Source organism: Urocitellus parryii, chromosome 14 (assembly GCF_045843805.1).
Source record: "Urocitellus parryii isolate mUroPar1 chromosome 14, mUroPar1.hap1, whole genome shotgun sequence".
In the NCBI taxonomy this organism is placed as follows: Eukaryota; Metazoa; Chordata; class Mammalia; order Rodentia; family Sciuridae; genus Urocitellus; species Urocitellus parryii.
Genome location: NC_135544.1, coordinates 49,376,176 through 49,395,941, shown reverse-complemented (window position 1 = coordinate 49,395,941; position 19,766 = coordinate 49,376,176). Strand labels below are relative to the sequence as shown.

General features: G+C 45.2%; 1 protein-coding gene across 1 annotated transcript in view; it reads right to left on the bottom strand.

Moving 5' to 3' along the window:
- Ebf2 (EBF transcription factor 2) overlaps positions 1-19,766 on the bottom strand; it is a 177,283-nt gene that overhangs the window by 148,655 nt on the left and 8,862 nt on the right. The window contains exon 6 of the mRNA XM_026411608.2: positions 17,182-17,250. Within this exon, the coding sequence (XP_026267393.1) occupies positions 17,182-17,250 (69 nt within the window). The remainder of the gene's footprint in view (positions 1-17,181; positions 17,251-19,766) is intronic.

The following is a 19,766-nucleotide window of genomic DNA, read 5'->3' as shown; positions in this document are numbered from 1 at the left end:
CTGAGGCTTTAGCTGCTAAAAGCCAGGCATTTTTATGGCAAATTGTATTTATGGATGCTTTAGCAATCCAAACTTGAAACTACAAGTAGAAAGGAGATCACCTCCTTAGCCTGGTTTTGCAGGGAAGAGTGCATCTTCACAAGCTCCTCGTGAGCTGGTCAAGCCATGGGCTGTCACTAAATCTCCTGACACATGGCAAAGCCTCAACCCATGAAGCCTGAACCCTCAAGAGAGCCTGAACCACCCCGAGGGCGTGGCTGTCCTGGATGCTGGGCAATGGTAGTCAGCAGCTCCCCAGCTCTGAATGACAGCGCCCCTTTCCCGCATTACAATGCCCTCCAGGCCTCTGCCACCTCAAGACAACCTCTTCTCCAGCCCCCCTGGACCCCAAAACCAGAAAAAATGCTCTGTTGGCGATTCTAATATTTTTCCCACATACCACCTCAAATAACCTAGAAGAGAATTCTTTCATTTCCAGGTTGGATGTGACAGCTCTTGTTCTTTTTCTCCTCAGGGTTTGCAAGTCTTTGAGATTCAAACCTAAACCAGTTCTTATGTGCAGGGAGAGGGAGGCACCCCAGTTTTGCTCAATCTAGATGTTCTCCCTCCACCCTACCCCACCTCATTCACTGTGTGTGTGGTTTTAGTGACATAGACCAAAAGGATCAGGCAACAGAGAGCAGGAGAGTTCGTTCTCCTAACTCAGATCTATGTCTACTAAAGTTGGAGCACAGAGCTGAGCGGTCTGCATTCCTTTGCTCATTCATTCATCCCTTCCTTCTTTGTATTTAACTCATTTGGCCTCTGTTTATATTGAGCAAAAGAAAATAATACAGGTTTCAACTCAGAATCCTATCTCAAATGCAAAGAAAAAAGGCACCCAAATGCTTTAAGAGGGACATGGGGCTACAGGAGATTCCAACTTGTCTGTTTACGCTTTTGTGAGGATGCTGAGAATAATAATAAAACAGGGCGGGAGGGGGAAACTTTTTGCCCCAGCATGGAAATGGGTGAGCAGAACCCCCTCCATCTTTTCTTTTTCTTTGATCTTATGAAAAGCTCCCTCTCCCTTTAAGGAACAAAAATAAACTGTCTCTTGAGTAATAAAGTCAAGACACTTGCCAGTAAAAATCGGTTAAGGTCATCACTTCTGAAGGTCAAAAGAGTTTTAGACAAGATGTCGTGTGGAATCACCATTCAGCACATTTAGTTAAATGGTTAAAAATAATAAAAAGTAATGACAGTCGTGGAGTTACTTTAAAAAAAAAAAAAGACACAGAAGTCAGAGAGAAAATGAGAGAACCAGATGTGTGGAAGGAATGCTGGGAAATGCTGGAGGAAAGATTTCTCCCACCCCAAGCCAAAGCTTCCCCAAGGATCTTCTGAGACTCGCTGTCAGAATCTGATGCCAACACAACATCGTATATCTTGTCTGTGCTTTGCTGTGGGGTTTTCTTATTTATTTATTTTATATTAACAAGGGAGACACAAGAGGGAAAACCTTCTTTAAAGGAGGACGATTCGAGCTGACCCCAAAGCACGGACTTCCCAGGCCTCTTTCCATCCACCTTGTGTTAAGATCCACAAGACTCCCGAAGTTGCCCTGTTCCTGTACCGGGGCACTCTTCAGAGGCCAGCCTCACTCTGGGTTCCTGTAAAAATGACACCTTTGATTTAAGGGAGGAGGTTCCGGCGGATGACCATCGCTCTATAAAAGAGAACATGAACAGGCCAGAGCCAGGGACTGTCACCAGATGCAAATGAGCTCTCCCGGGAGGCCTCTGCGGCTCCAAAAACAAACTCAGAAGCCACACCTGGTGGGTGCCTGGCCTGGGTGGCAGGTCGTGGCACACCCTTCCCCAGGGCCAAGTGGGCAGCCAGGAGGCCTGGTCCTTTTGATGAGCCGTTTGCTTTCACAGGCCGCAGCTCACCCCCGGAACCAAAAAGTCTCCTGTGCCAAGGGAGGCTTGAAACCTCCAGTGTGGCCACGGCAAGATTCGAGTTCCAAGGACTGCTCATTGCCAGTGACAATTAGAACAATCTGAAAATGTTTCTCCCAGAAAAACACACTCTTTTTTGTTGTAACAGGGGTGGAAACGCCAGCCAATCTCTCTTGGCACCCAGTGCTGTAAGAAGTGGTTTCCCTGTGCCACCTCTCGACAAAAAACGCCCTCAATGAGCATCCTCCAAGGACTGGCTCTGAAAAGGGGTTTCGCGTATCAGGTTAATGCATGCACTTGGCACGGCCCAACTTTCGCACCGAGCCTCTGGGGTACGGGGTGATAAGAGCCAGGTTCTGTTTGTTAACGATAAGGCAATTATTTCTTGGGTACTTCATAGAGGGAAAAAAAAAAAAATCTTATAGCAAAGATTCAAACAAGGATCCCTAGGGAGACAACGGAACTCGTAGGTTGGAAAAGTTTTGTTTTGTTGTGGTTTTTTTTTTTTTTTTTCCCTCCTTCCTAGGAGCAAACACATGGGCTGCTGAGAGGAACAGAACAGAGCTCGCTAAGTTACCCACAGACACACTGTGAGCTGCTCCCAGGCCTGTCCTTCTCAACTTGGGGAGGGGAAGGGGGAGAGGTGGAAAGACAACCCATACACAATGAGAGGAAAAGGAAAGAGGAGAGTAAAGACAGAGGGAGAGAGGGAGGCAAGAAAGAGAAGAAGGGGGGTAGGAGAGGGCACATGTGCCCCCAGTCGCACTTCCTGTGTGCCCAAAGATGAAGCCGTCGATGACCCTGGATGGGTAAACACCGTATCTTATTTTTGCAGACTTCTAACCAAAACATAACATTTTTTCCATTTTTTTTCTTTTAAAATTTTATTTATATTAAGATATTGATGATAATCAAAAATTGTATATATTTACAGTGTATACATGTTTTGACATCATATTCCTTGTGAAATGGTTTCCTTCCATCTTAAATGTAAATTTATTTTATTTTTTTTTTAATATTTATTTTTTAGTTATAGGTGGACACAATATCTTTATTTTATTTTTATGTGATACTGAGGATCGAACCCAGTACCTCATGCATGGTAGGCAAGCACTCTACCTTTGAGCCACAACCCCAACCCCCATCTTAAATGTAAATAAGACACTACAGTGTTACAGAGACACAGCATTCACTGAGCCATCAATGGGTTTGCGGCCAAAAAAAAAAAAAAAAAAGATATGAACCCCCAAATTCTGGGAAAGTAAGTGGCATCCTGTCCCTTTGCAGGCACATAATAGCAGGGGTTAGGTGTGCATGAGTTTGCTCAGAAAGGAGGGCCTCTCGTGAGGACTCCCTGGGCGTGGGCTCCTGCCCCTAGGGCATGGCTTCCTAACTTCCCTGGATCTCCAAGGAGCAACAAGTCTAGGGAGCTTGCAGGTAGTATTTCTCAAGGTCATCACTTTGGATTAACAGCTGGGATGTCCTTCCAGAGCTTTGGGGGTCAGGTCCAGCATGACGATTTTGCTCAGCTGGGTTCTCACTGAGCGTGTAAAAGTCAAGGAGAGAAAGAAATATAGATAAATGGATAGATGGATGGATAGACAGATAGGAAAGAAGGAGAGAAAAAAAGAAAGGGAGGGAGAGAGGGAGGGAAAAGAAAGGAGGGAAGGAGGAAAAAGAAAGAAAAGAAAAGAAAAAGCTAGGCCCAGAGAAGTCTGTCTCTGAGTCTCATTTTTAGTTTCCTTTAAGGAGGAAAAGCAAAAGAATGTTGAAGAGACCAAGATATTGCACAGAATGAATCTCAAATAAAAAAAAAAAAAATGTGCTTCCGTCACCGCCCCCAGGATTACACCATGGAGTCCCAATTCCATGGAGCCACAAATCCTGTTCTTAGGGTGAACCAGCCTCCGGGACTCTCACCCCTATGACCTGCAGGCCCTTTACAGATGCGGTGGGGAGCTGTGCCCTCAGCAGCGCCTGCCCCGGGTCCCAGCCCCACAGGTCTGCCTGGTGTGACTGCTGGAGATCACACACTAGCTCACTGACAGCGCCTTCTCCACGTTCTCCAGGTGCTGGGGCTTACTATGGTGTCCAGGCTCTGGTTTAGAAGTTCCCAGGCCGAAACCGTCTGGGTCCTCATGAGGCAGGGAAACCCTTTACTTTACTTGGGGCTTCTTTTAACACTGGAGCCAGCTGGACATCTTGAGAAAGGGCATCATCAAAGCCACCTGCTTCAACATGGCTCCAGAAGTTGGGGGGAGGGGTGCTGCTCTGAGGGTGGCACCAATTTTTTTAAAAGTTGGAGCACCTTCTCACCTATGACAGGGAATATTTTAAGAGCAGGGCAGGGTTCCCCAGCAGATCCTCATAGGCCCACATTTATACCTTCCCTACAGAAAGGAACAGTCCCACCTACAGGAAAGGATCAGAGCTCAGAGGACAGGGTAGACCTGTGGGTAGGCAGATGCCACCATCAGGAGAGTGCTGGTCAGGCAGACAGTGGGAAAGATGGGAAGAAGATGCACTCCGACCAAAACCACGCAGAGTCTTTCCTCAACGTCTACTTCATTTGCTCCCAGGCTCAGTGATGGGAGTTAGACAATTGCTTTAAAAACTTCAAAGCCACCCTAAAAATAGGAAATTATTGCTTCCTGTGATGACCAAATATTAAACACAGTGCACACCTAATGACTCTATCCCTCCCCAGGGAAGAGGCTTTATGAACAATAAAGTCCCAGCAGACTTCCACTGTTTGGGTTTGGAGGTCTCATTATGGGCTCACTGATCCAGTGCAATTTACAAGCCCAGTGGACGCTACTCAAGGTGAAAAGCACCAACCTGGAGTTCTAAAGGGAACACCTACGGCAAAGCCGGCTTTTCATTCCTTGTCCGGGAATGGACGGCAGAAAGGAGGAGTCAGAGGAAGGCATCCGGGTGCAAGTTGCTGAAGGAAATGTTTCTAAGTGTCCCTGGTGGGAACTGAGGTTAGACCTTGCACCAGAAATGCAAGGCAATGGGGAGAAAGCCAGGGAGACCCTAAAACAGAGGGCAGGAAGCAACAGGGAAGAGGAATGAAGGAGAAAGAGGAGGAGGAAGAGGAGGGCAATTTAAAAACCTGCAATCCTTCCCTTTGTCTACATGGATTACATCTACCTGACATCAAATACTCCTAGTTAGATTTTGGTGGTTGCTGTTAGGTCACTGAACTATGCAGGTCTGTGTCTAACGGGTGGCTGCCCTTCCCCCTGTGGCTCCACTCTGGATGATAACACGTGCTGGCCACTCGTTTACATGGGCAAGCAGCAAGTGGGCTGCTGGCCTGAGGTCCAAGTCAAGTCTGGCTCTTGTTCAAACATCAGCCACAACCAAGCAAGGAGAGTGGAGCTTCTTCTGCACCTTTAACTCTGTGCCATTTATCACATGTTGGGAGCACTGAAGAAGGAGACTTCGGGGACACGGAACAAAGGCTTTTAGGGAGGTCAGAAAGCGAGAGAGCTGGACATAGACAGGGGACACTAAGCAAAAGCATTCCAGGGGAGGTGACAAGTCCATAAAGCAGGGTCTAGACAGAGCATGAGACCAAGGCACCGAGAGGTGACAAACCAGGAGGGAAGAGACGGAGCCTGGGGGCGGGGAGGGGGGTCTGGAAGGAGAAACTGACCAGGGGAAGATGCCCAGGACTCCCGGTCTGCTTTCTGCTTGCCTACTGGCCTTTTAAATGGATCTCTAAGTGCGAATCAACCTCAGTGTGGACCAGAGGCAAAGAGGTGAGCCCCACAGAGGCTAGCCAACAGGAAGAATCCTAGCACAGGACTCGGGGGCCAGCCAGGGTCTTGAACCGCTCCTGCCCCTCCGGTGGGGTGGGCCAGGTGTGACTTTCTGTTCTTCCAAGAATAAACGGGATCACATAGGGTTGTCCGATCAAGTACAGGAATGCCCTGTTCACTCTGAATTTCCAATACATAAGGAATCATTTCTCAGCCTAAGTCTGTCTCTAACCTTGTCTGGAACAGACTGATATGGAACAAATGAGGGTTTATTTACTTAAGTGGGATACACTTACACTAAAAAAGTGTCAGGGGCTGAAGACACAGCTCAGATGGCAGAGTGTTTGCCTCCCATGCGCAAGGCCCTGGGTTCAATCCCCAGCACCACCAAAAACAAACAAACAAACAAAAAAAAACCAACAAAGAGTGTCATATTTATTTGATATTAAAATAAATGGGCAAATTGAATTTTTATTTGCTGAATCTGACCACCCTAGATTTTATGAGAGGGGGAAAAATGAATGAATGAGAGAATGGCAAAGGTTCTGATGCCAGATTATCATCATTGTAATTGCAATAAGAATAGTCCCCTCGATTCCTCAGCCTGCCTGTCCCCAGTCGACAGAGTCCTATGTATTCTCATTTCTTCTGAAGTAACAAAATGCCTTTTACACAGAAGAAACAGGCTTCGCCCCAAAGTACTGACGCGAGTGAAATACAACGCCAGCAGCCTGACCCCTGGCACACGTTTGGAGGCTGAAGAGTCCTCCGAACCCTGAGTCCAGTTGGAGTCTTGGTGACTCGGCCACAGCGTGTACAGGAGCCTCACTGTTCTGTGCCTCTGCTGTGGGGACCACCTCGGGTTTTGTCCTGGGAGCCTGAGACCTGGCCTCTGATCCCAGTTGAGTGGGTGAACTGCTACACGGTCTCTGAAATAGCTGATCTCCAACTGGGTTTTGTCCTCTGAAATGTGGGATGATGGTCCTCGTACGCAGCTAACATGAGTTGTGGGCACAGCTTTAAGGTCATCAGGAAAGCGTCCTGCATGGTCACACACAAAAAGCTCACCACCTGCCTTCATAGAGAGCCACTCGGGCTTCATGGGCGGGACCAGCATTCCAAGGTACCGTGGCCCTCTGGGTAGCAGCACACAGAGGTACAGTGCCAAAGCCCTACTCTCATCAACATCTTATGAGTTATCTTTTGAGAAAGCTCTGGTTTCTCATGGGCCTTAAAATCCCTCCATTGCTCCATCATGTCAGTGGGATTATGAATTTCTTCCTTATTTCCTTCCCCAAACCTCTTGTTCATGGAAGCAGCTACAGCATTTCTCACCAGCTCTGGCTCCCTGGTGGTCTTGAGGGGACCAGGATAGTTCTCCTTTACTGGAAATGGTGGGTTTAGAACAAAAACTTCCTGAAGGTCAAACATGTAACAGCCTGGCCCGGAGGCTGGAATCCTGACTCCTCCTGGACTCGGGTCAGCTGCCCAACAGGCCTTGAGTCTCCTGTCACTCAACTACTTTCCCTGCTGATGAAATTCCTTCCAATGGCAACTCTAGGTCAATGTGAAGAACACGGCAAGGAAGAGTAATTCTTGCAAGATTTTGATCAACAAACAATCTTTCAAGTCCTGGTGGGTTGAGTCCTAAATCTGCAAGTCATGTGGGTAACTCCTTCTCACCTCCTTGGGATAGGCGTCTCATTTCCCAACCATTTGGCCTATTTGTCTCTTGGCTGGGTCAAAAATAAACCAAAAAGAACTGATTCAGCCCCATTACCCAAGTAAAAAAAAAAAAATTTATATATATCAGAAAGTTCTGGAAGGTCCTCCTTAGGTTAATCCATCATCTTTCCCAAGCTCCAGGGCTTTGGTTTCCCCAGAGCCAGATAGACGCGTTTGGGAAGAGACTCCTCGTCTAGAAACAAATCTGTGTCTCTTCTCTGACAAATGCGTCTCTTCTTTGTGGCACAGCACAATTTCAGACCTCGGTTCTTCTGTTCACCTTGACTCATCCACAGCCTGAGAAATCTGCTGTTTGATCACATCACACAGTTTTATAAGGAAGACACTGAACACCAGAGCAGACTGTTATCTGTTCTGAGTGCCCCTACATCCAGGGGGCCCCTTGAGTTTCCCTGGAAATTGATGCGGGCAACTGAGACCAGCACTTGGATTGAAAGGGCTGGTTATGGGGAACCCAGTTTGGTCTGTCTGCCTCCGGTCTTTTCCCTTTTTCTGGAGAATTATTTACCAGTGGTTTGGATGCTGGCCTCAGAGTCTCTGCTTCCTCACAGACATCCAGGCTACTGAAAAATTCACGGATTGCCAGATGGCATAGCAGCAGCTCTTCGCAAAGGATCTGGGCCTCCGAGGGAACAAAGGGGACGCAGACTCATGGCGACAAGTGGCAACATCAGCAAAACCTCAGAGAGGGTGGTGGTGCCCAGGGGGAAGGGAAGTAAGGGTGTGGAGAGGTGAGAAAATGACCTTTCACCTCCAGAGACTGAAACCGGGGTAGTTGGGGGGGGGGGGGATGAACTTTCTAATAATAGATTCCTCACCTCCATTCCCTTTTCCAATCCATCCTCAAAGTTACCCTTTCCAAATGTCGGCCTGAGTGAGAAACTACACTACACAACAGCCTTTCTGTCTTCCACTGCCAATAAAATAATGTCAAAATATGTTTGCCTGGGCATAGGAAGACCCCCAAAATCTGATCCCAAATAATCTTTCCAAGCTCTCCTACCTCTTCACACACTTCCATGCACCTCTAAACTGAAGGCAGATTTAGGGAAATCCTTTCCTTTTGCACTTGCCTTTCCCTGCACCCATTCCTCCTAGGATGCCCTTCGGCCCAGCTGCACAACCAAGCTCCACCCATCACACCACCCACCTCTGCCAGGGTGGATGTCACCGCCACCCTTGGGATCTTCCAGAGCCCTCGTCTCTGCCTCTCATAGCACTCTGTGCATTGCACACCACACCACGATGTGTCTGTACCTAAGGGCTTCACGTGCGGTCAATCTGATGGTCTCTCAGAGCACCCTTCGGAGTCCATGATGTCACAGGTCCTCCATGAACATTTCCTGAACAAATAAGGGTTCATTCTGCTTCACAACCCTAGATAGCTGTTCTTGGCACCGTTTTTTTTTTTTGTTGTTGTTGTTGTTTTTTTTCTTTTTAACCTATCTGCCCCTGGAGGCAAGATTGCTAAGCAGCTGTCAAATACAAACACTTACAAGAAAATTCCTATATGTCCTGGCAGAGGACTCAGTCACCCAAACTCTCTGATGCTTGGCAGTCTGAGATTAATCTGCCAACTAATATTCACAGAGTGCCCATAAGATCCACGCCATTGTATAGACATTGTGGGAGATGCAGGGATAATAATTGCTATCACTTTTTTAAAAGCATATTTTTTTCTGTTAGGCACCATGTCGGCAACTTACATATGTTAATGTATTTCCATCCAACCACTCAAGGGGAAAGGCAGTATTCTTAACACCATCGCCTCGCTCATCAGTATTGGAGTCAAATTTTAAATGACATATGGTGTCTGGTATCTAAGAATTATAATGTCGCCGGGAATGTAAAGCAAACACAAATGGTAAAAAAGATAATAGTATCCATATATCCAAACAGGAGCGAGTGAGTATATGTGATAAATGTTAAACGAAGATACTTTGGCCACAAGAATTGATATCTGGGACGAGGCAGAACCCTAACCTGGGTCTGGAAAAAAAGAACAGGATTTACCTTGGCAGAGGTTTGTTGTGGGTATCCCAGGTAGAAATGGAAAGTACAAAGAGAGAGGAGAACAGATACTAGAGATTGATGTAATGGTCCAGGGCATTTGCAGAGGGAAAAAAAAAAATGGTGGACCTAGAATATTGGAGCTTATCTGCCAGCCACTCGCCCTCAGAGCACGTCAGTTGGCAGTGATATTTATCTGCGTGGTTATTTAAGCTGTAGGCTCCAAGACAGTAGGGACCACGCTCTTATATTCCCTGATGTATTCACTGCCAGGAATTCATAAATACTCACTTAATAACTGAACGAACAAGCAATGACTGAGGGAAGGAGAGAGGGCCTGAACCCAGGTGGAGGCTGTTAAGTTAGTGAGCACCAACCTCTGCAGCTCCGAAAGTCTAAGGAGACGGGTCACCAACAACAAGCATCATCCTTAAAATTATTCCAGGACCGGGGGTGTAGCTCAGCAGTAGAGCGCTTGCCTAGCAAGCACAAGGCCTGGGTTCCAGCCTGGCACCCCGCCCCCCCCAAGAAAAAAACCACCAACACAGCTGCAGACATGAACATCAGACTTTGCAACACCACCTAGTTCATCATGAGGACATCCCAACACCACCTAGTTAATCAGGAGGACATCCCTTCCTCAAAGGAAATTTTGTTTCCTATTTCTCCTTGGATCAGGTTGTCATCCAGTAAAGGACTTTTTTAGTAAGAAAATCTAAACCCTCCCTGAGGGAATGGAATTTTCATTTTAAAAAAGTAAACAACAAACAAACAAACAAAAAACCCCAGGGCCAGGCTTTTTCAGTTTTTTTAACAGAACACTGGGTTCTACCCGTCTTGGAGATGGGCATGGAGCCTGGGCAGAAGAGGCACAGGTCGTAATGGCGTCTACAAATCATCGATCAGCAAGGATGACCATTCGTATGCCTGACACCCAAACCCAGCCCCACAGCTAGAATCAGAGACTAAAGCTGTTAGGTGACATAAAGGTCACCTATCGATCCAAAGCACTTCATTCTACAGACAGGGAAACTGAGGCTCGGGCCTCTGTAACATCAGACAGCTACCAATATTCCACCAAACCTGTCACACAGTTGAATGGGACTTGCTCAGTTTCAGAGTGAAGTGACACTCCAGAGCCGGCAGTACACACCGTATCCTGAAAAACAGACCCCCTCTCCACTGACCCCACCAAGAGTTTTTTTCAAACAGGGAATTAAACCAGGAGGGTTTTACCACTGAGCTATACCCCCAAATCTTTTTTTTTAATTATTATTATGTTATGTTGAGACAGGATCTCACTAAGTTGTTTAGAGACTCACTAAGTTTCTGAGGCTGGCCTCAAACTTGTGATCCTCCTGCCTTAGCCTCCTGAATCACTGAGAGTATAGGCATGTACCACTAAGCCCTGCCCACCAGAGGTTCTTACATACCAGGCTTGGCCAGGCCTTTCCACCTTCAAGAATTCTGAATTCTAGAAAGTTTTTACCTTTGTCATAACAACATCTTTCTCTCTGTAACATCCACCCATTGACTAAATTCCAATTTCACTACTGAAATTGGCTAAGTGACCTGGGCTGAGTTACAGTTACCTAATTCCTTAACACTATTTTTTTCCCTCCCTATAAAATTGGGATTTTGATCAACCATTGAAGAGTCATTAAGAAGGCTATTTAATTAGCACAATTGCTAAGCACAATGCCCAGCACACAACAGGTGCCAATTAAATATTAGATAAATGTTTATTATTGGAGGAAGGTCACACTACCAATATATCTGCTTGCCATACCTGAGAAAAAGGAGGGAGTGGTCACAGCCCGAGAACTGGCTCATGGCCTAGGATGCAGGAACATGCTGGGCTTTGCAGACCCCTACCTAGGGGTCAGTTCCAACTAGAACTACCTAGAACTCAGCATCCAAATCCGTCTGTGTGATGAAAGGAACAATGGGATTAAAGAAGAGTCTCTACTACAAATCAAGAACAGACCAATAAGAAATTCACTTAATAAATTAACAAAAAGAAAAACTCCAAGTGTCCAGGACCGATGCAAACTTCTGGAGCTTTACTCCCCCAGTTATTTTCTAAAAGTTCTCATCCCACCAATAGCACTTGACTGGGGTTCAGTGATAACTCAAGAAAGAGGAACCACGAATGTGCTTTCAAGAAACAAGGAAATCTGTGAAGCACAGAGAGGTAGGAAAAGATCATGCCAAGTGACAGGGAAGGGCCCAGAGAAGATGGGACCACAGCTGAGAGCAGCCAGCAAAGGTGTCCACCAAGATGGTGGCAGGGGGAAAACATTAAAAAAAAAAAAAAGTCACACCCATTAGGATGACTACTATCAAAAAATCAATTACAGAAAATAACAAACCTGGGGGATGATATAGAGAAATTGGAACTCTGATTTGCGTCCTGTTGGTGGGAATGTAAAATGCTGCAAACCACTTCGGAAAAGAGTAAGGTGGTTCCTCAAAAAGTTGAGAATAGAATTATCACATGATCCAGCTATTCTATTCCCAGGTAGCTCCCCAAAAGAATAAAAAATAGGGACTCAAAAACATATTTATATACCTATTTTCATAGTAGCATCATTTCCAATACCAATAGGTCAAAACAACCTCAATGTCCATCACTGGATAAATGCATAAAAAAAAAATGTGGTCTAAACAGACAATGAAATAGTATCTCAGCCTTAAACAGGAAGGAAATTCTGACACATGCTACAACTTGGAGACACTTTGAGGATATTATGCTCAGTGAAATAAGCCAGTCACAAAAGGACAGAGTATACGATGCCACTTAACATGTGGTTCAGAGACAGAATGGCGGATGCCAGGGGCGGTGGGAAGGAGGTAATGTGGAGTTGCTTAATGGGTAGTCGTTTCCCTTTTGCAAGATAAAGAGTTCTATGAGTGAATGGTAGTGACCAGGGCACAACAATGTGAATATAACTTAACATGAAACTTAAAAATAAGTAAGATGGTAAAATGATGTTATGCATACTTACTAGAATTTTTTAAAATTAACAATTAAAGGAAGAAATAGTCAGGAAAAGTTATGGGCAATTAAACTCCAGATATTTTTGAGAAAACCTTTTGAACAAGGATCACTCTGGTGTTCATTTGGCTTCTTGCAAAAGAAAACAAGCAAAACACATCAACACTAAATATGGTTCTCCCAGGAAAAGAAATCAGAAATATATGAGACAAACGTCCCAAGACAAAGTCTGGGGTACTTAGCATGTGAGAAACAGATCGGGCCTGCCCACTTTATGGAAAATGCCCTACCAGGATTCCCATGGGCAGGGGCATCCTGCAAAGATTCAAGAGGAAATCTTGCCTTCTGTACCCTCTGACTTTTATGGGGCTTTTGGAAGGTCAGAATAATAGTGACCCTTCTTCTTCTCTCAAACCAGAGACTCCTTAAAATCCCCTTTCTATCTGGGTATGGAACCACCATTTGACCCAGCTATCCCTCTCCTCAGTCTATACCCAAAAGACTTAAAAATGGCATACTACAGGGACACAGCCACATCAATGTTTACAGCAGCACAATTCACAATAGCTAAACTGTGGAGCCAACCTAGATGCCCTTCAGTGGGTGAATGGATTTTTAAAAAGTGGCATATATACACAATGGAATTTTACTCAGCAATAAAAGAGAATAAAATCATGGCATTTGCAGGTAAATGGATGGAGTTAGAGAAGATAATGCTAAGTGAAGTTAGCCAATCCCAAAAACACAAATGCTGAATGTTTTCTCTGATATAAAGAGGATGACTCATAATGGGGTAGGGAGGAGGAGCACGGGAGGAATAGATGAATTCTAGATAGGGAAGAGTGAAGGGAGGGAAAGGGAGGGGACAGGGGATTGGCAAGGATGGTGGAATGAAGTAGACATCGTTATCCAAAGACACGAATTGGTGTCAACATACTTTATATACAACCAGAGATATGAAAAAAATGTGCTGTATATGTGTAATAAGAATTATAATGCATTCCACTGTCATTTATTTTTTAAAAAATCAATTAAAAAATTATCCAAATCCCCTTTCTATGAACCACCAGGTTATCCTGAGAACCAGAAACCAATGGACATTCAGAAGAAGCAACCCAACAGAGAAGAGAGTCTGCAGAAAGCTCAGGTGCTGGGTACAGCTCAGCGGTAGAGTGCTTGCCTAGCATGTATGAGGCCCTGAGTTCAATCCCCCGCACTGCAATAAAGTAAAACTAAAATAATAAAGTTGTCCATGAACAAAGTTCAGCCCATGACAACTTGAGTTCAAGCTCCCTTCTGAAACCTCAATGGAAATCAATCTGAGCCTTTTCATTTCCATTCACCTCACAGGACTCATCGGCAAGATTAGGCAGAAGACCACGCAAGGGATTGTTTTGTTGGTTTTTCTGTGTGTTTCATCACAATCCGCCTTGCATTTTTTTCCTAGATAGGAACTTTTGATTTTTTGCCCTAAAAATGAACAAGCCCGACCTGTGCCCCCTTCCCACAGTTTCACATAGAAGGGGGCTACTGCCGGGGACTGTGGATTGCTGCCGGCCTCTGTCATGGCCTGGCCTATTGCAGAGGGATAGAGTTGCCCAAGAGACAAAAGCATGCAATCAGGCAAGGTGTCATTTAGCACGGGGAAATAAAAACACTCCAAGTTTGGGCTAGGTCTTGGGACACAGAGAACTCCGTCCCTGAAGGTCAGTCCCCTATGGTAAACATCAATGGTTGTCAACCAAGGTGCCACAGGGTGGTAAAAGCTATCTTTAATGTTTCAGGCAGCCTATTGGAACCTGGATACCTGCAGAGACATGGTCATACAGGTTCCTGAAAAGTCACGTGACTGTGTTGAAGCTGAGGTCTCTCACGTGGCCGTGACGATGCTGGTTTTGTCATTCTGATCAAATATTGACTGGCCATGGATGATGTCAATGACATAACCTGAGATGAGATTTTTTTCCCCCATCATCCAATTTTGTTCTATGTCTTTAATTTAATTTTTTAAAAAGGGAATTACAGCTCATTAACACTCATCCATTGCAGTTTGGAAGGCAAAGTCTTGCAAGACCCTAAGTTCACGAAGGCAGAAATAAAAGGATCCTTAGGGGTGAAAAGTTTGGGAAGCACCCCTGAGTCTCCCCTCCTCCTCCACAGACATGCACCATTCCAAGGGAATAGACGGGCTTCCCTTGAGCCGGAGTGGAGCAAGCCTGTTAAGCGAGGAGACTCGAAGAGAGTCGGTGTAAATTAACTGCATCTGGTGAGGTGGGGTGAGAAGGGGGAGGAGATAATTAGTTGACATTATAGGAAGGAGGGCAAAGAAGAGCGTTCTATATTTACTCAGAGGAAATCTGAAATAGACTACTTTGCACCCATTTGGTGCTCCATGAGGGATCCTGTGGCAGATGTTGAACCCAGGGACCAGAAGAACAGTTCAGCCAAACCCCTGGGTGATGCGAGGCGTCCCTCCCACAAACAGAAACCTGACTTCCTGCCCCTTTGCTTCTGAAAATGAAGGCGAGAAGGCGAAGGCATGCCAAAGAGACATCCGGGAGCAGCGAGACCAGGCTGTGGTCAGGGAACAATATCTCCACCCAAAAGCCTGACAATAAGGAAGGTGAACAAATGTGTGGTTTATAATAAAATGAGTTCTCTTAAAATTCAATCCTGGCCAGTTTACGGTACCCTTTGGTACGTACGTTCCACATGTAGACGGGTAACATTTCGGAAGTCACACATATTTCAAGTGATGCAGAGGCATCACTGGGTGGTTTTATTGTACATAGAACAGTAAAAAATAAATGCCACAGTCACATAAAACTCCATAACACAGCCAAGATACAGTTTCCACCTTGTTGGATGAATTGAAGGCATTCCAGCACACACTATAAAAGCACCTACTATGAAATCTTTTCTCTCCATAGATGCAAAGAACCACTTTCTTGGGTGCATGTAACATGTGTATCGCCTCAGAGGAAAACATAAGCATGTCCAGCTGTCTCCATGGACGCAGGTGACATGTAGTTCTATAAAGACCTGCTGCTCAGTTCAGATCATCAGGCTGTGTGCTCGTCAGAAGTAAGGTGCAGGCTAGCACTTACAGGTTTGCAAACACTTCTAAAACTGGTTTATGGGGTGTTTATTACCAGAAAAGATGTAACAGTCATGAGGTTAGGGCACCATCTTAAAAGAGGTGCTAGAGAGAGTGGGAAAGACTAGATGAAGAGCCACAAGCTCACTCTATATGCTGGACAGGAAAGGGCCAGCCTCCAGCCGCCCTCCAGCTCCCCCAGAGGATCCCAAGGACATCCTGGGAAGTAGAAAACGATGCAATGTGCTATCAGCAGACCCAACTCATCAGGCAGGACAGGGAGCGAGGAGGAGGCTGTGGCCACGGAGGGTCACGAGCCCAGCAGTAAACACAGCTGTGTTCCAGTGTCGGCTCTGCTCCACCAGCTGTGCTGCTGCGGGCAAGTCGTGCCACCACTCTTGGGTTCAGTTTTATAAAGTAAAAGACGAATGACCCCAAACAGTCCTTATAAGTCTGTATACTTAAGCTTGTCTGCACTTCCAGAAATACCCAAGGAAACCCCAGTCGGCTCCATCAAATGGCAAAAGCTCCCTACATATCCGACAGTTTCTATTTGCCTATTGTCCTCTTTCAGGCATCAGCGAACACTGCCAAGCTGCCATGGAGATTTTGGTCACCTCCCAGCAGCACCCTCGGGCCTGTCACTACACACATTGCTGCAGAACAGAGATGCTGAGGGTTTTGTCCATGGTCAGAAGCTAGGACAGGACCAGAATCCCGGCTTCCTCAATTCCTACAGCTATGCTATACTTTCCACGAAGAAACCAAGCTGGCTTTCTGGGAAGAACGCCAGAGGTTCCATTCTCCCAACTGAGAATTCATTGGAATATTGGAATAACAACTTTGGAGACTGTGGTCTCTCCAATCCATTTCAGGACCTGGCTAGAAACATGAAAACCCAAAGAAAGAAGCAATGGGGAATTATTCCGTTTTTTAACGAAAGAGAAAAAATTAGGGGTGGGAATATGGGGTTTCTTAAAAATTACAGGATTGCTGGAAGTTAATTTGGTATTTTTTTTTCGTTGGTTTGTGAGTTCTGTTTCCAATCACAAAAACAGACAGCTGAGGATGCCTAAATCACATCTCAGTGAATTTGCATCTTGTCCCAAAGAATCTTTCCCACTCTGATATATCAGAGACCCCAGAACGTGGTCCTCTGTGGTGGAAGAGAATCTTCCTCAGTGCCAGAGAGCACTTGAAATAAGCCCCTACACTGAAGTCTAAATGCCTGGGCTTCAAGCTCCACCGTCACTAAGCATGGAAAAGGATGCCACTTAACGTGGGGTGCACTGCCTCTTCTAGAAAACAGACAGAGGCCATACCCTGCCAGTACAGATGGTAGCCTGTCCCCTCCTTGACCATATACACTCCTTGTTAGGCTGAAGTCATTGCACCTGGAAAGGAATCCGGCGGAGATTTAGAGATGCGTGTTCTAAAAGGAAGGTCAAGACTCCTTCCGGAGGAAGCCAACCAGCAAGAGGACACCCTTGCTATGATACAACTAAATGCCTTGGAGAGAACAAGAACACAGCCTTCCAGGACAGCACAAGTGGTCGGTACTCAGGGTCGAGACTCCAGAAGGAAAGAAACCAAATATGATCTACAAGTCCGGTGTTCCCCTACCTGTCGATGATGACAGGGTCTGAAGGAGTCTCGTTTCGGTTTCCACAGCTTTTCTTTTCACAACATCGACTGTAGATAGGGAGGAAAACAAGAGAGTAAAAGAATCTTTTGTTATATATTTTTTAAAAAAAAAAAAATAGTTCATTGAGCATACAAAGGTGAGAATGTTCACTAAAAATGAACGTGTCCAAGCTATAAGCTGCTTGAGGGCAAAATTTGTGACCATGTTTTATTTAAAAAAAAAAAAGAAAGAAAGAAAGAAAAGAAAAACTTGAACCTGAACCTGAAGCCAAAAACATATTCAAAATACAATCATTCACATATTCTCACTCTGGGACTTACGAGCTGGCTAATCCGCCACAAATCACAACTTTCCCAAGAGCTGTATTTGTAACTGAACCACGGGTGGTTAGATTTTAAGTTCTCCAAGGTCTCTTCCGGGCTGGTGTTCAATGATTTTATGATTGCATATATTAGTTCTTTTTTATCCCAATAAATATTTGGAGAAAGCAGAAGAAGAAAAATGTATTAAATAAACCACAAGCAGGGCTGGGGATTAGCTCAGAGGTAGAGCACTTGCCTAGCATATTTGAGACCCTAAGTTTGGTTCCCAGTATCACACACCCACCAAAAAACTAGACCGTGAGTAGCTGTTTGGATGATCATAAATCTTACTGATATAACACCTTTCTCTGGAGAAGTTGGTGTACTTTGTGAACAATTTATTCATTCATTCATTTCCATCATTTCCCAAAGACAAAGGAAGAAGAGCAGAACTCTGGTGGACATTTCTACATTAGAAGAAAATGAGGCAGGGAGCCGGGGTACAGTCTCTCCAGTAATTTTTACCAGGAAAGAAATGGGACTTGACCAGATGTCAGTCCCATCCTAAAAAACGATTTCCCAACACTTCCCCCTTGCAAAGTGCTGGGGACCTGGGTGATCCATCAATATTGAGAGAGGAAGACAGAAGAGGATCCCTCAAACCAGTGAGAACAGAAGAAAGAACCCAAAAGGACCTGAGAGGGAGCAAAATTCTCCAATCCAAAGGTATCTGCTCAAAATACAGGGACAAATCTGAGAAAGGAATGAACGCCACACTGCCCACCTGCAACTACAGCTTATTAGGGCCTTGGACCTTAGAATACCTATTGGCTCATTTCAGATGCATTATCCACTATCAACTGTAGTTGATTTAGGGTGGAGCCTCAATGTGGCTTACAAAAAACCATGGTCACCCAAATCAGGTGGAGAATACGTCTAAAGTTAACAATAACCCAGGTACCCATGACTGCTGCCTTTCCCAGGCTGGATCATCTGTAGCTTAGGGTTGTGTAGTGCCGTAGAAAAATTGCTGACCTGGGAATCAGGGCTCTGGCTCTAACTCCTCACTAACCAGTTGCATGAATTTAGTCAGATCTCTAATCCCTCTGAGTTTATGAAGAAAGAAAATGAAAATGTTGGATTAGGTTATCTCCAGAGTCCCTTCTAGCTTTACGTGTAGAAGGCTATGGAATTCCTTGAGCAGCCTTGGAAACCGATGGGGTAAGGAAAAATGGGGAGCCCTATGGCAGCCAGGACCCAAAGGCCGGCCCCAGGCCAGTCACCAATTTGCTTTGTGGCTCTCTTTGGGACTTCCAGCCTCTCTGATCCTCCACAGAATCAAACATAAACAAACAAATCAATATTTTAAAACTTTTCAAGCACATCTTTCTCATTCAGGGATGCTTGATTTAGTTAGTGAATAATTCTACCACCTTTAGAAAGTAAAACACACCTGAAAGAAGCTAACACATTTCCAGCAAATGGGCTCAATGAGGTTTTAAGAAATTTAATCAAATTAGTAGAAAGTAAAAGAAAATTTGTCTCGACTTTTCTAAATACCAGAGTTTGCCATTGGGACTTTCTGAAATAATATTTGGCCTTTGAAATTATATTAGGTCTTAACTTTTAAAATTTCAATCTATCCCAAGATTAACACCAATAAAAATGCTAGCCAGCTGCACTCCCACCCCCCAGAGCCCTTGTCTCTCCTCCCAACCCCAACCCATTTCCGGCTCCCACCTCTCGGGATCCTGGAGCATTGCTTATGTCAACGTATACCTTAGCAGCTCAAGGCAAACCACTTTTCTTAGCAACACGATTTCAAAAGACCCATACATGCTAGTTACCGAAAGGCCTTCAAGCCAGACTCTCCTTTGACATCACCAGCTTGTCAATCTAACCCCAAATATGTGTGCAATGCGGGTACAATTTAATTACACGAGCACACACTGTCAGAATGTGCCCGTCTGTTCGGTTTGGGCAGGAATGATTCTGAGGAGGCCAAGTAAGTTTGCAAAATTGCTCAGCTGAATTCAGCTGCTTTCCATGGGGATTTCCTCTGGTGGAAAAGAAAAACAGATAAAAATGTAACCCTGGTGCCAGCAAAATACAAAGTGGAGAACCAACTCAGGGAAGTAAATGATACGCAAAGGGAGAAGGCAGGGAAACTTGAGGACCCCATCCTCTATTTCCCAACAGTAACGTCTCTAAATATAATCGCTAGTGTTAATATTTAGCACAAAAAAAGATGACACGGATGG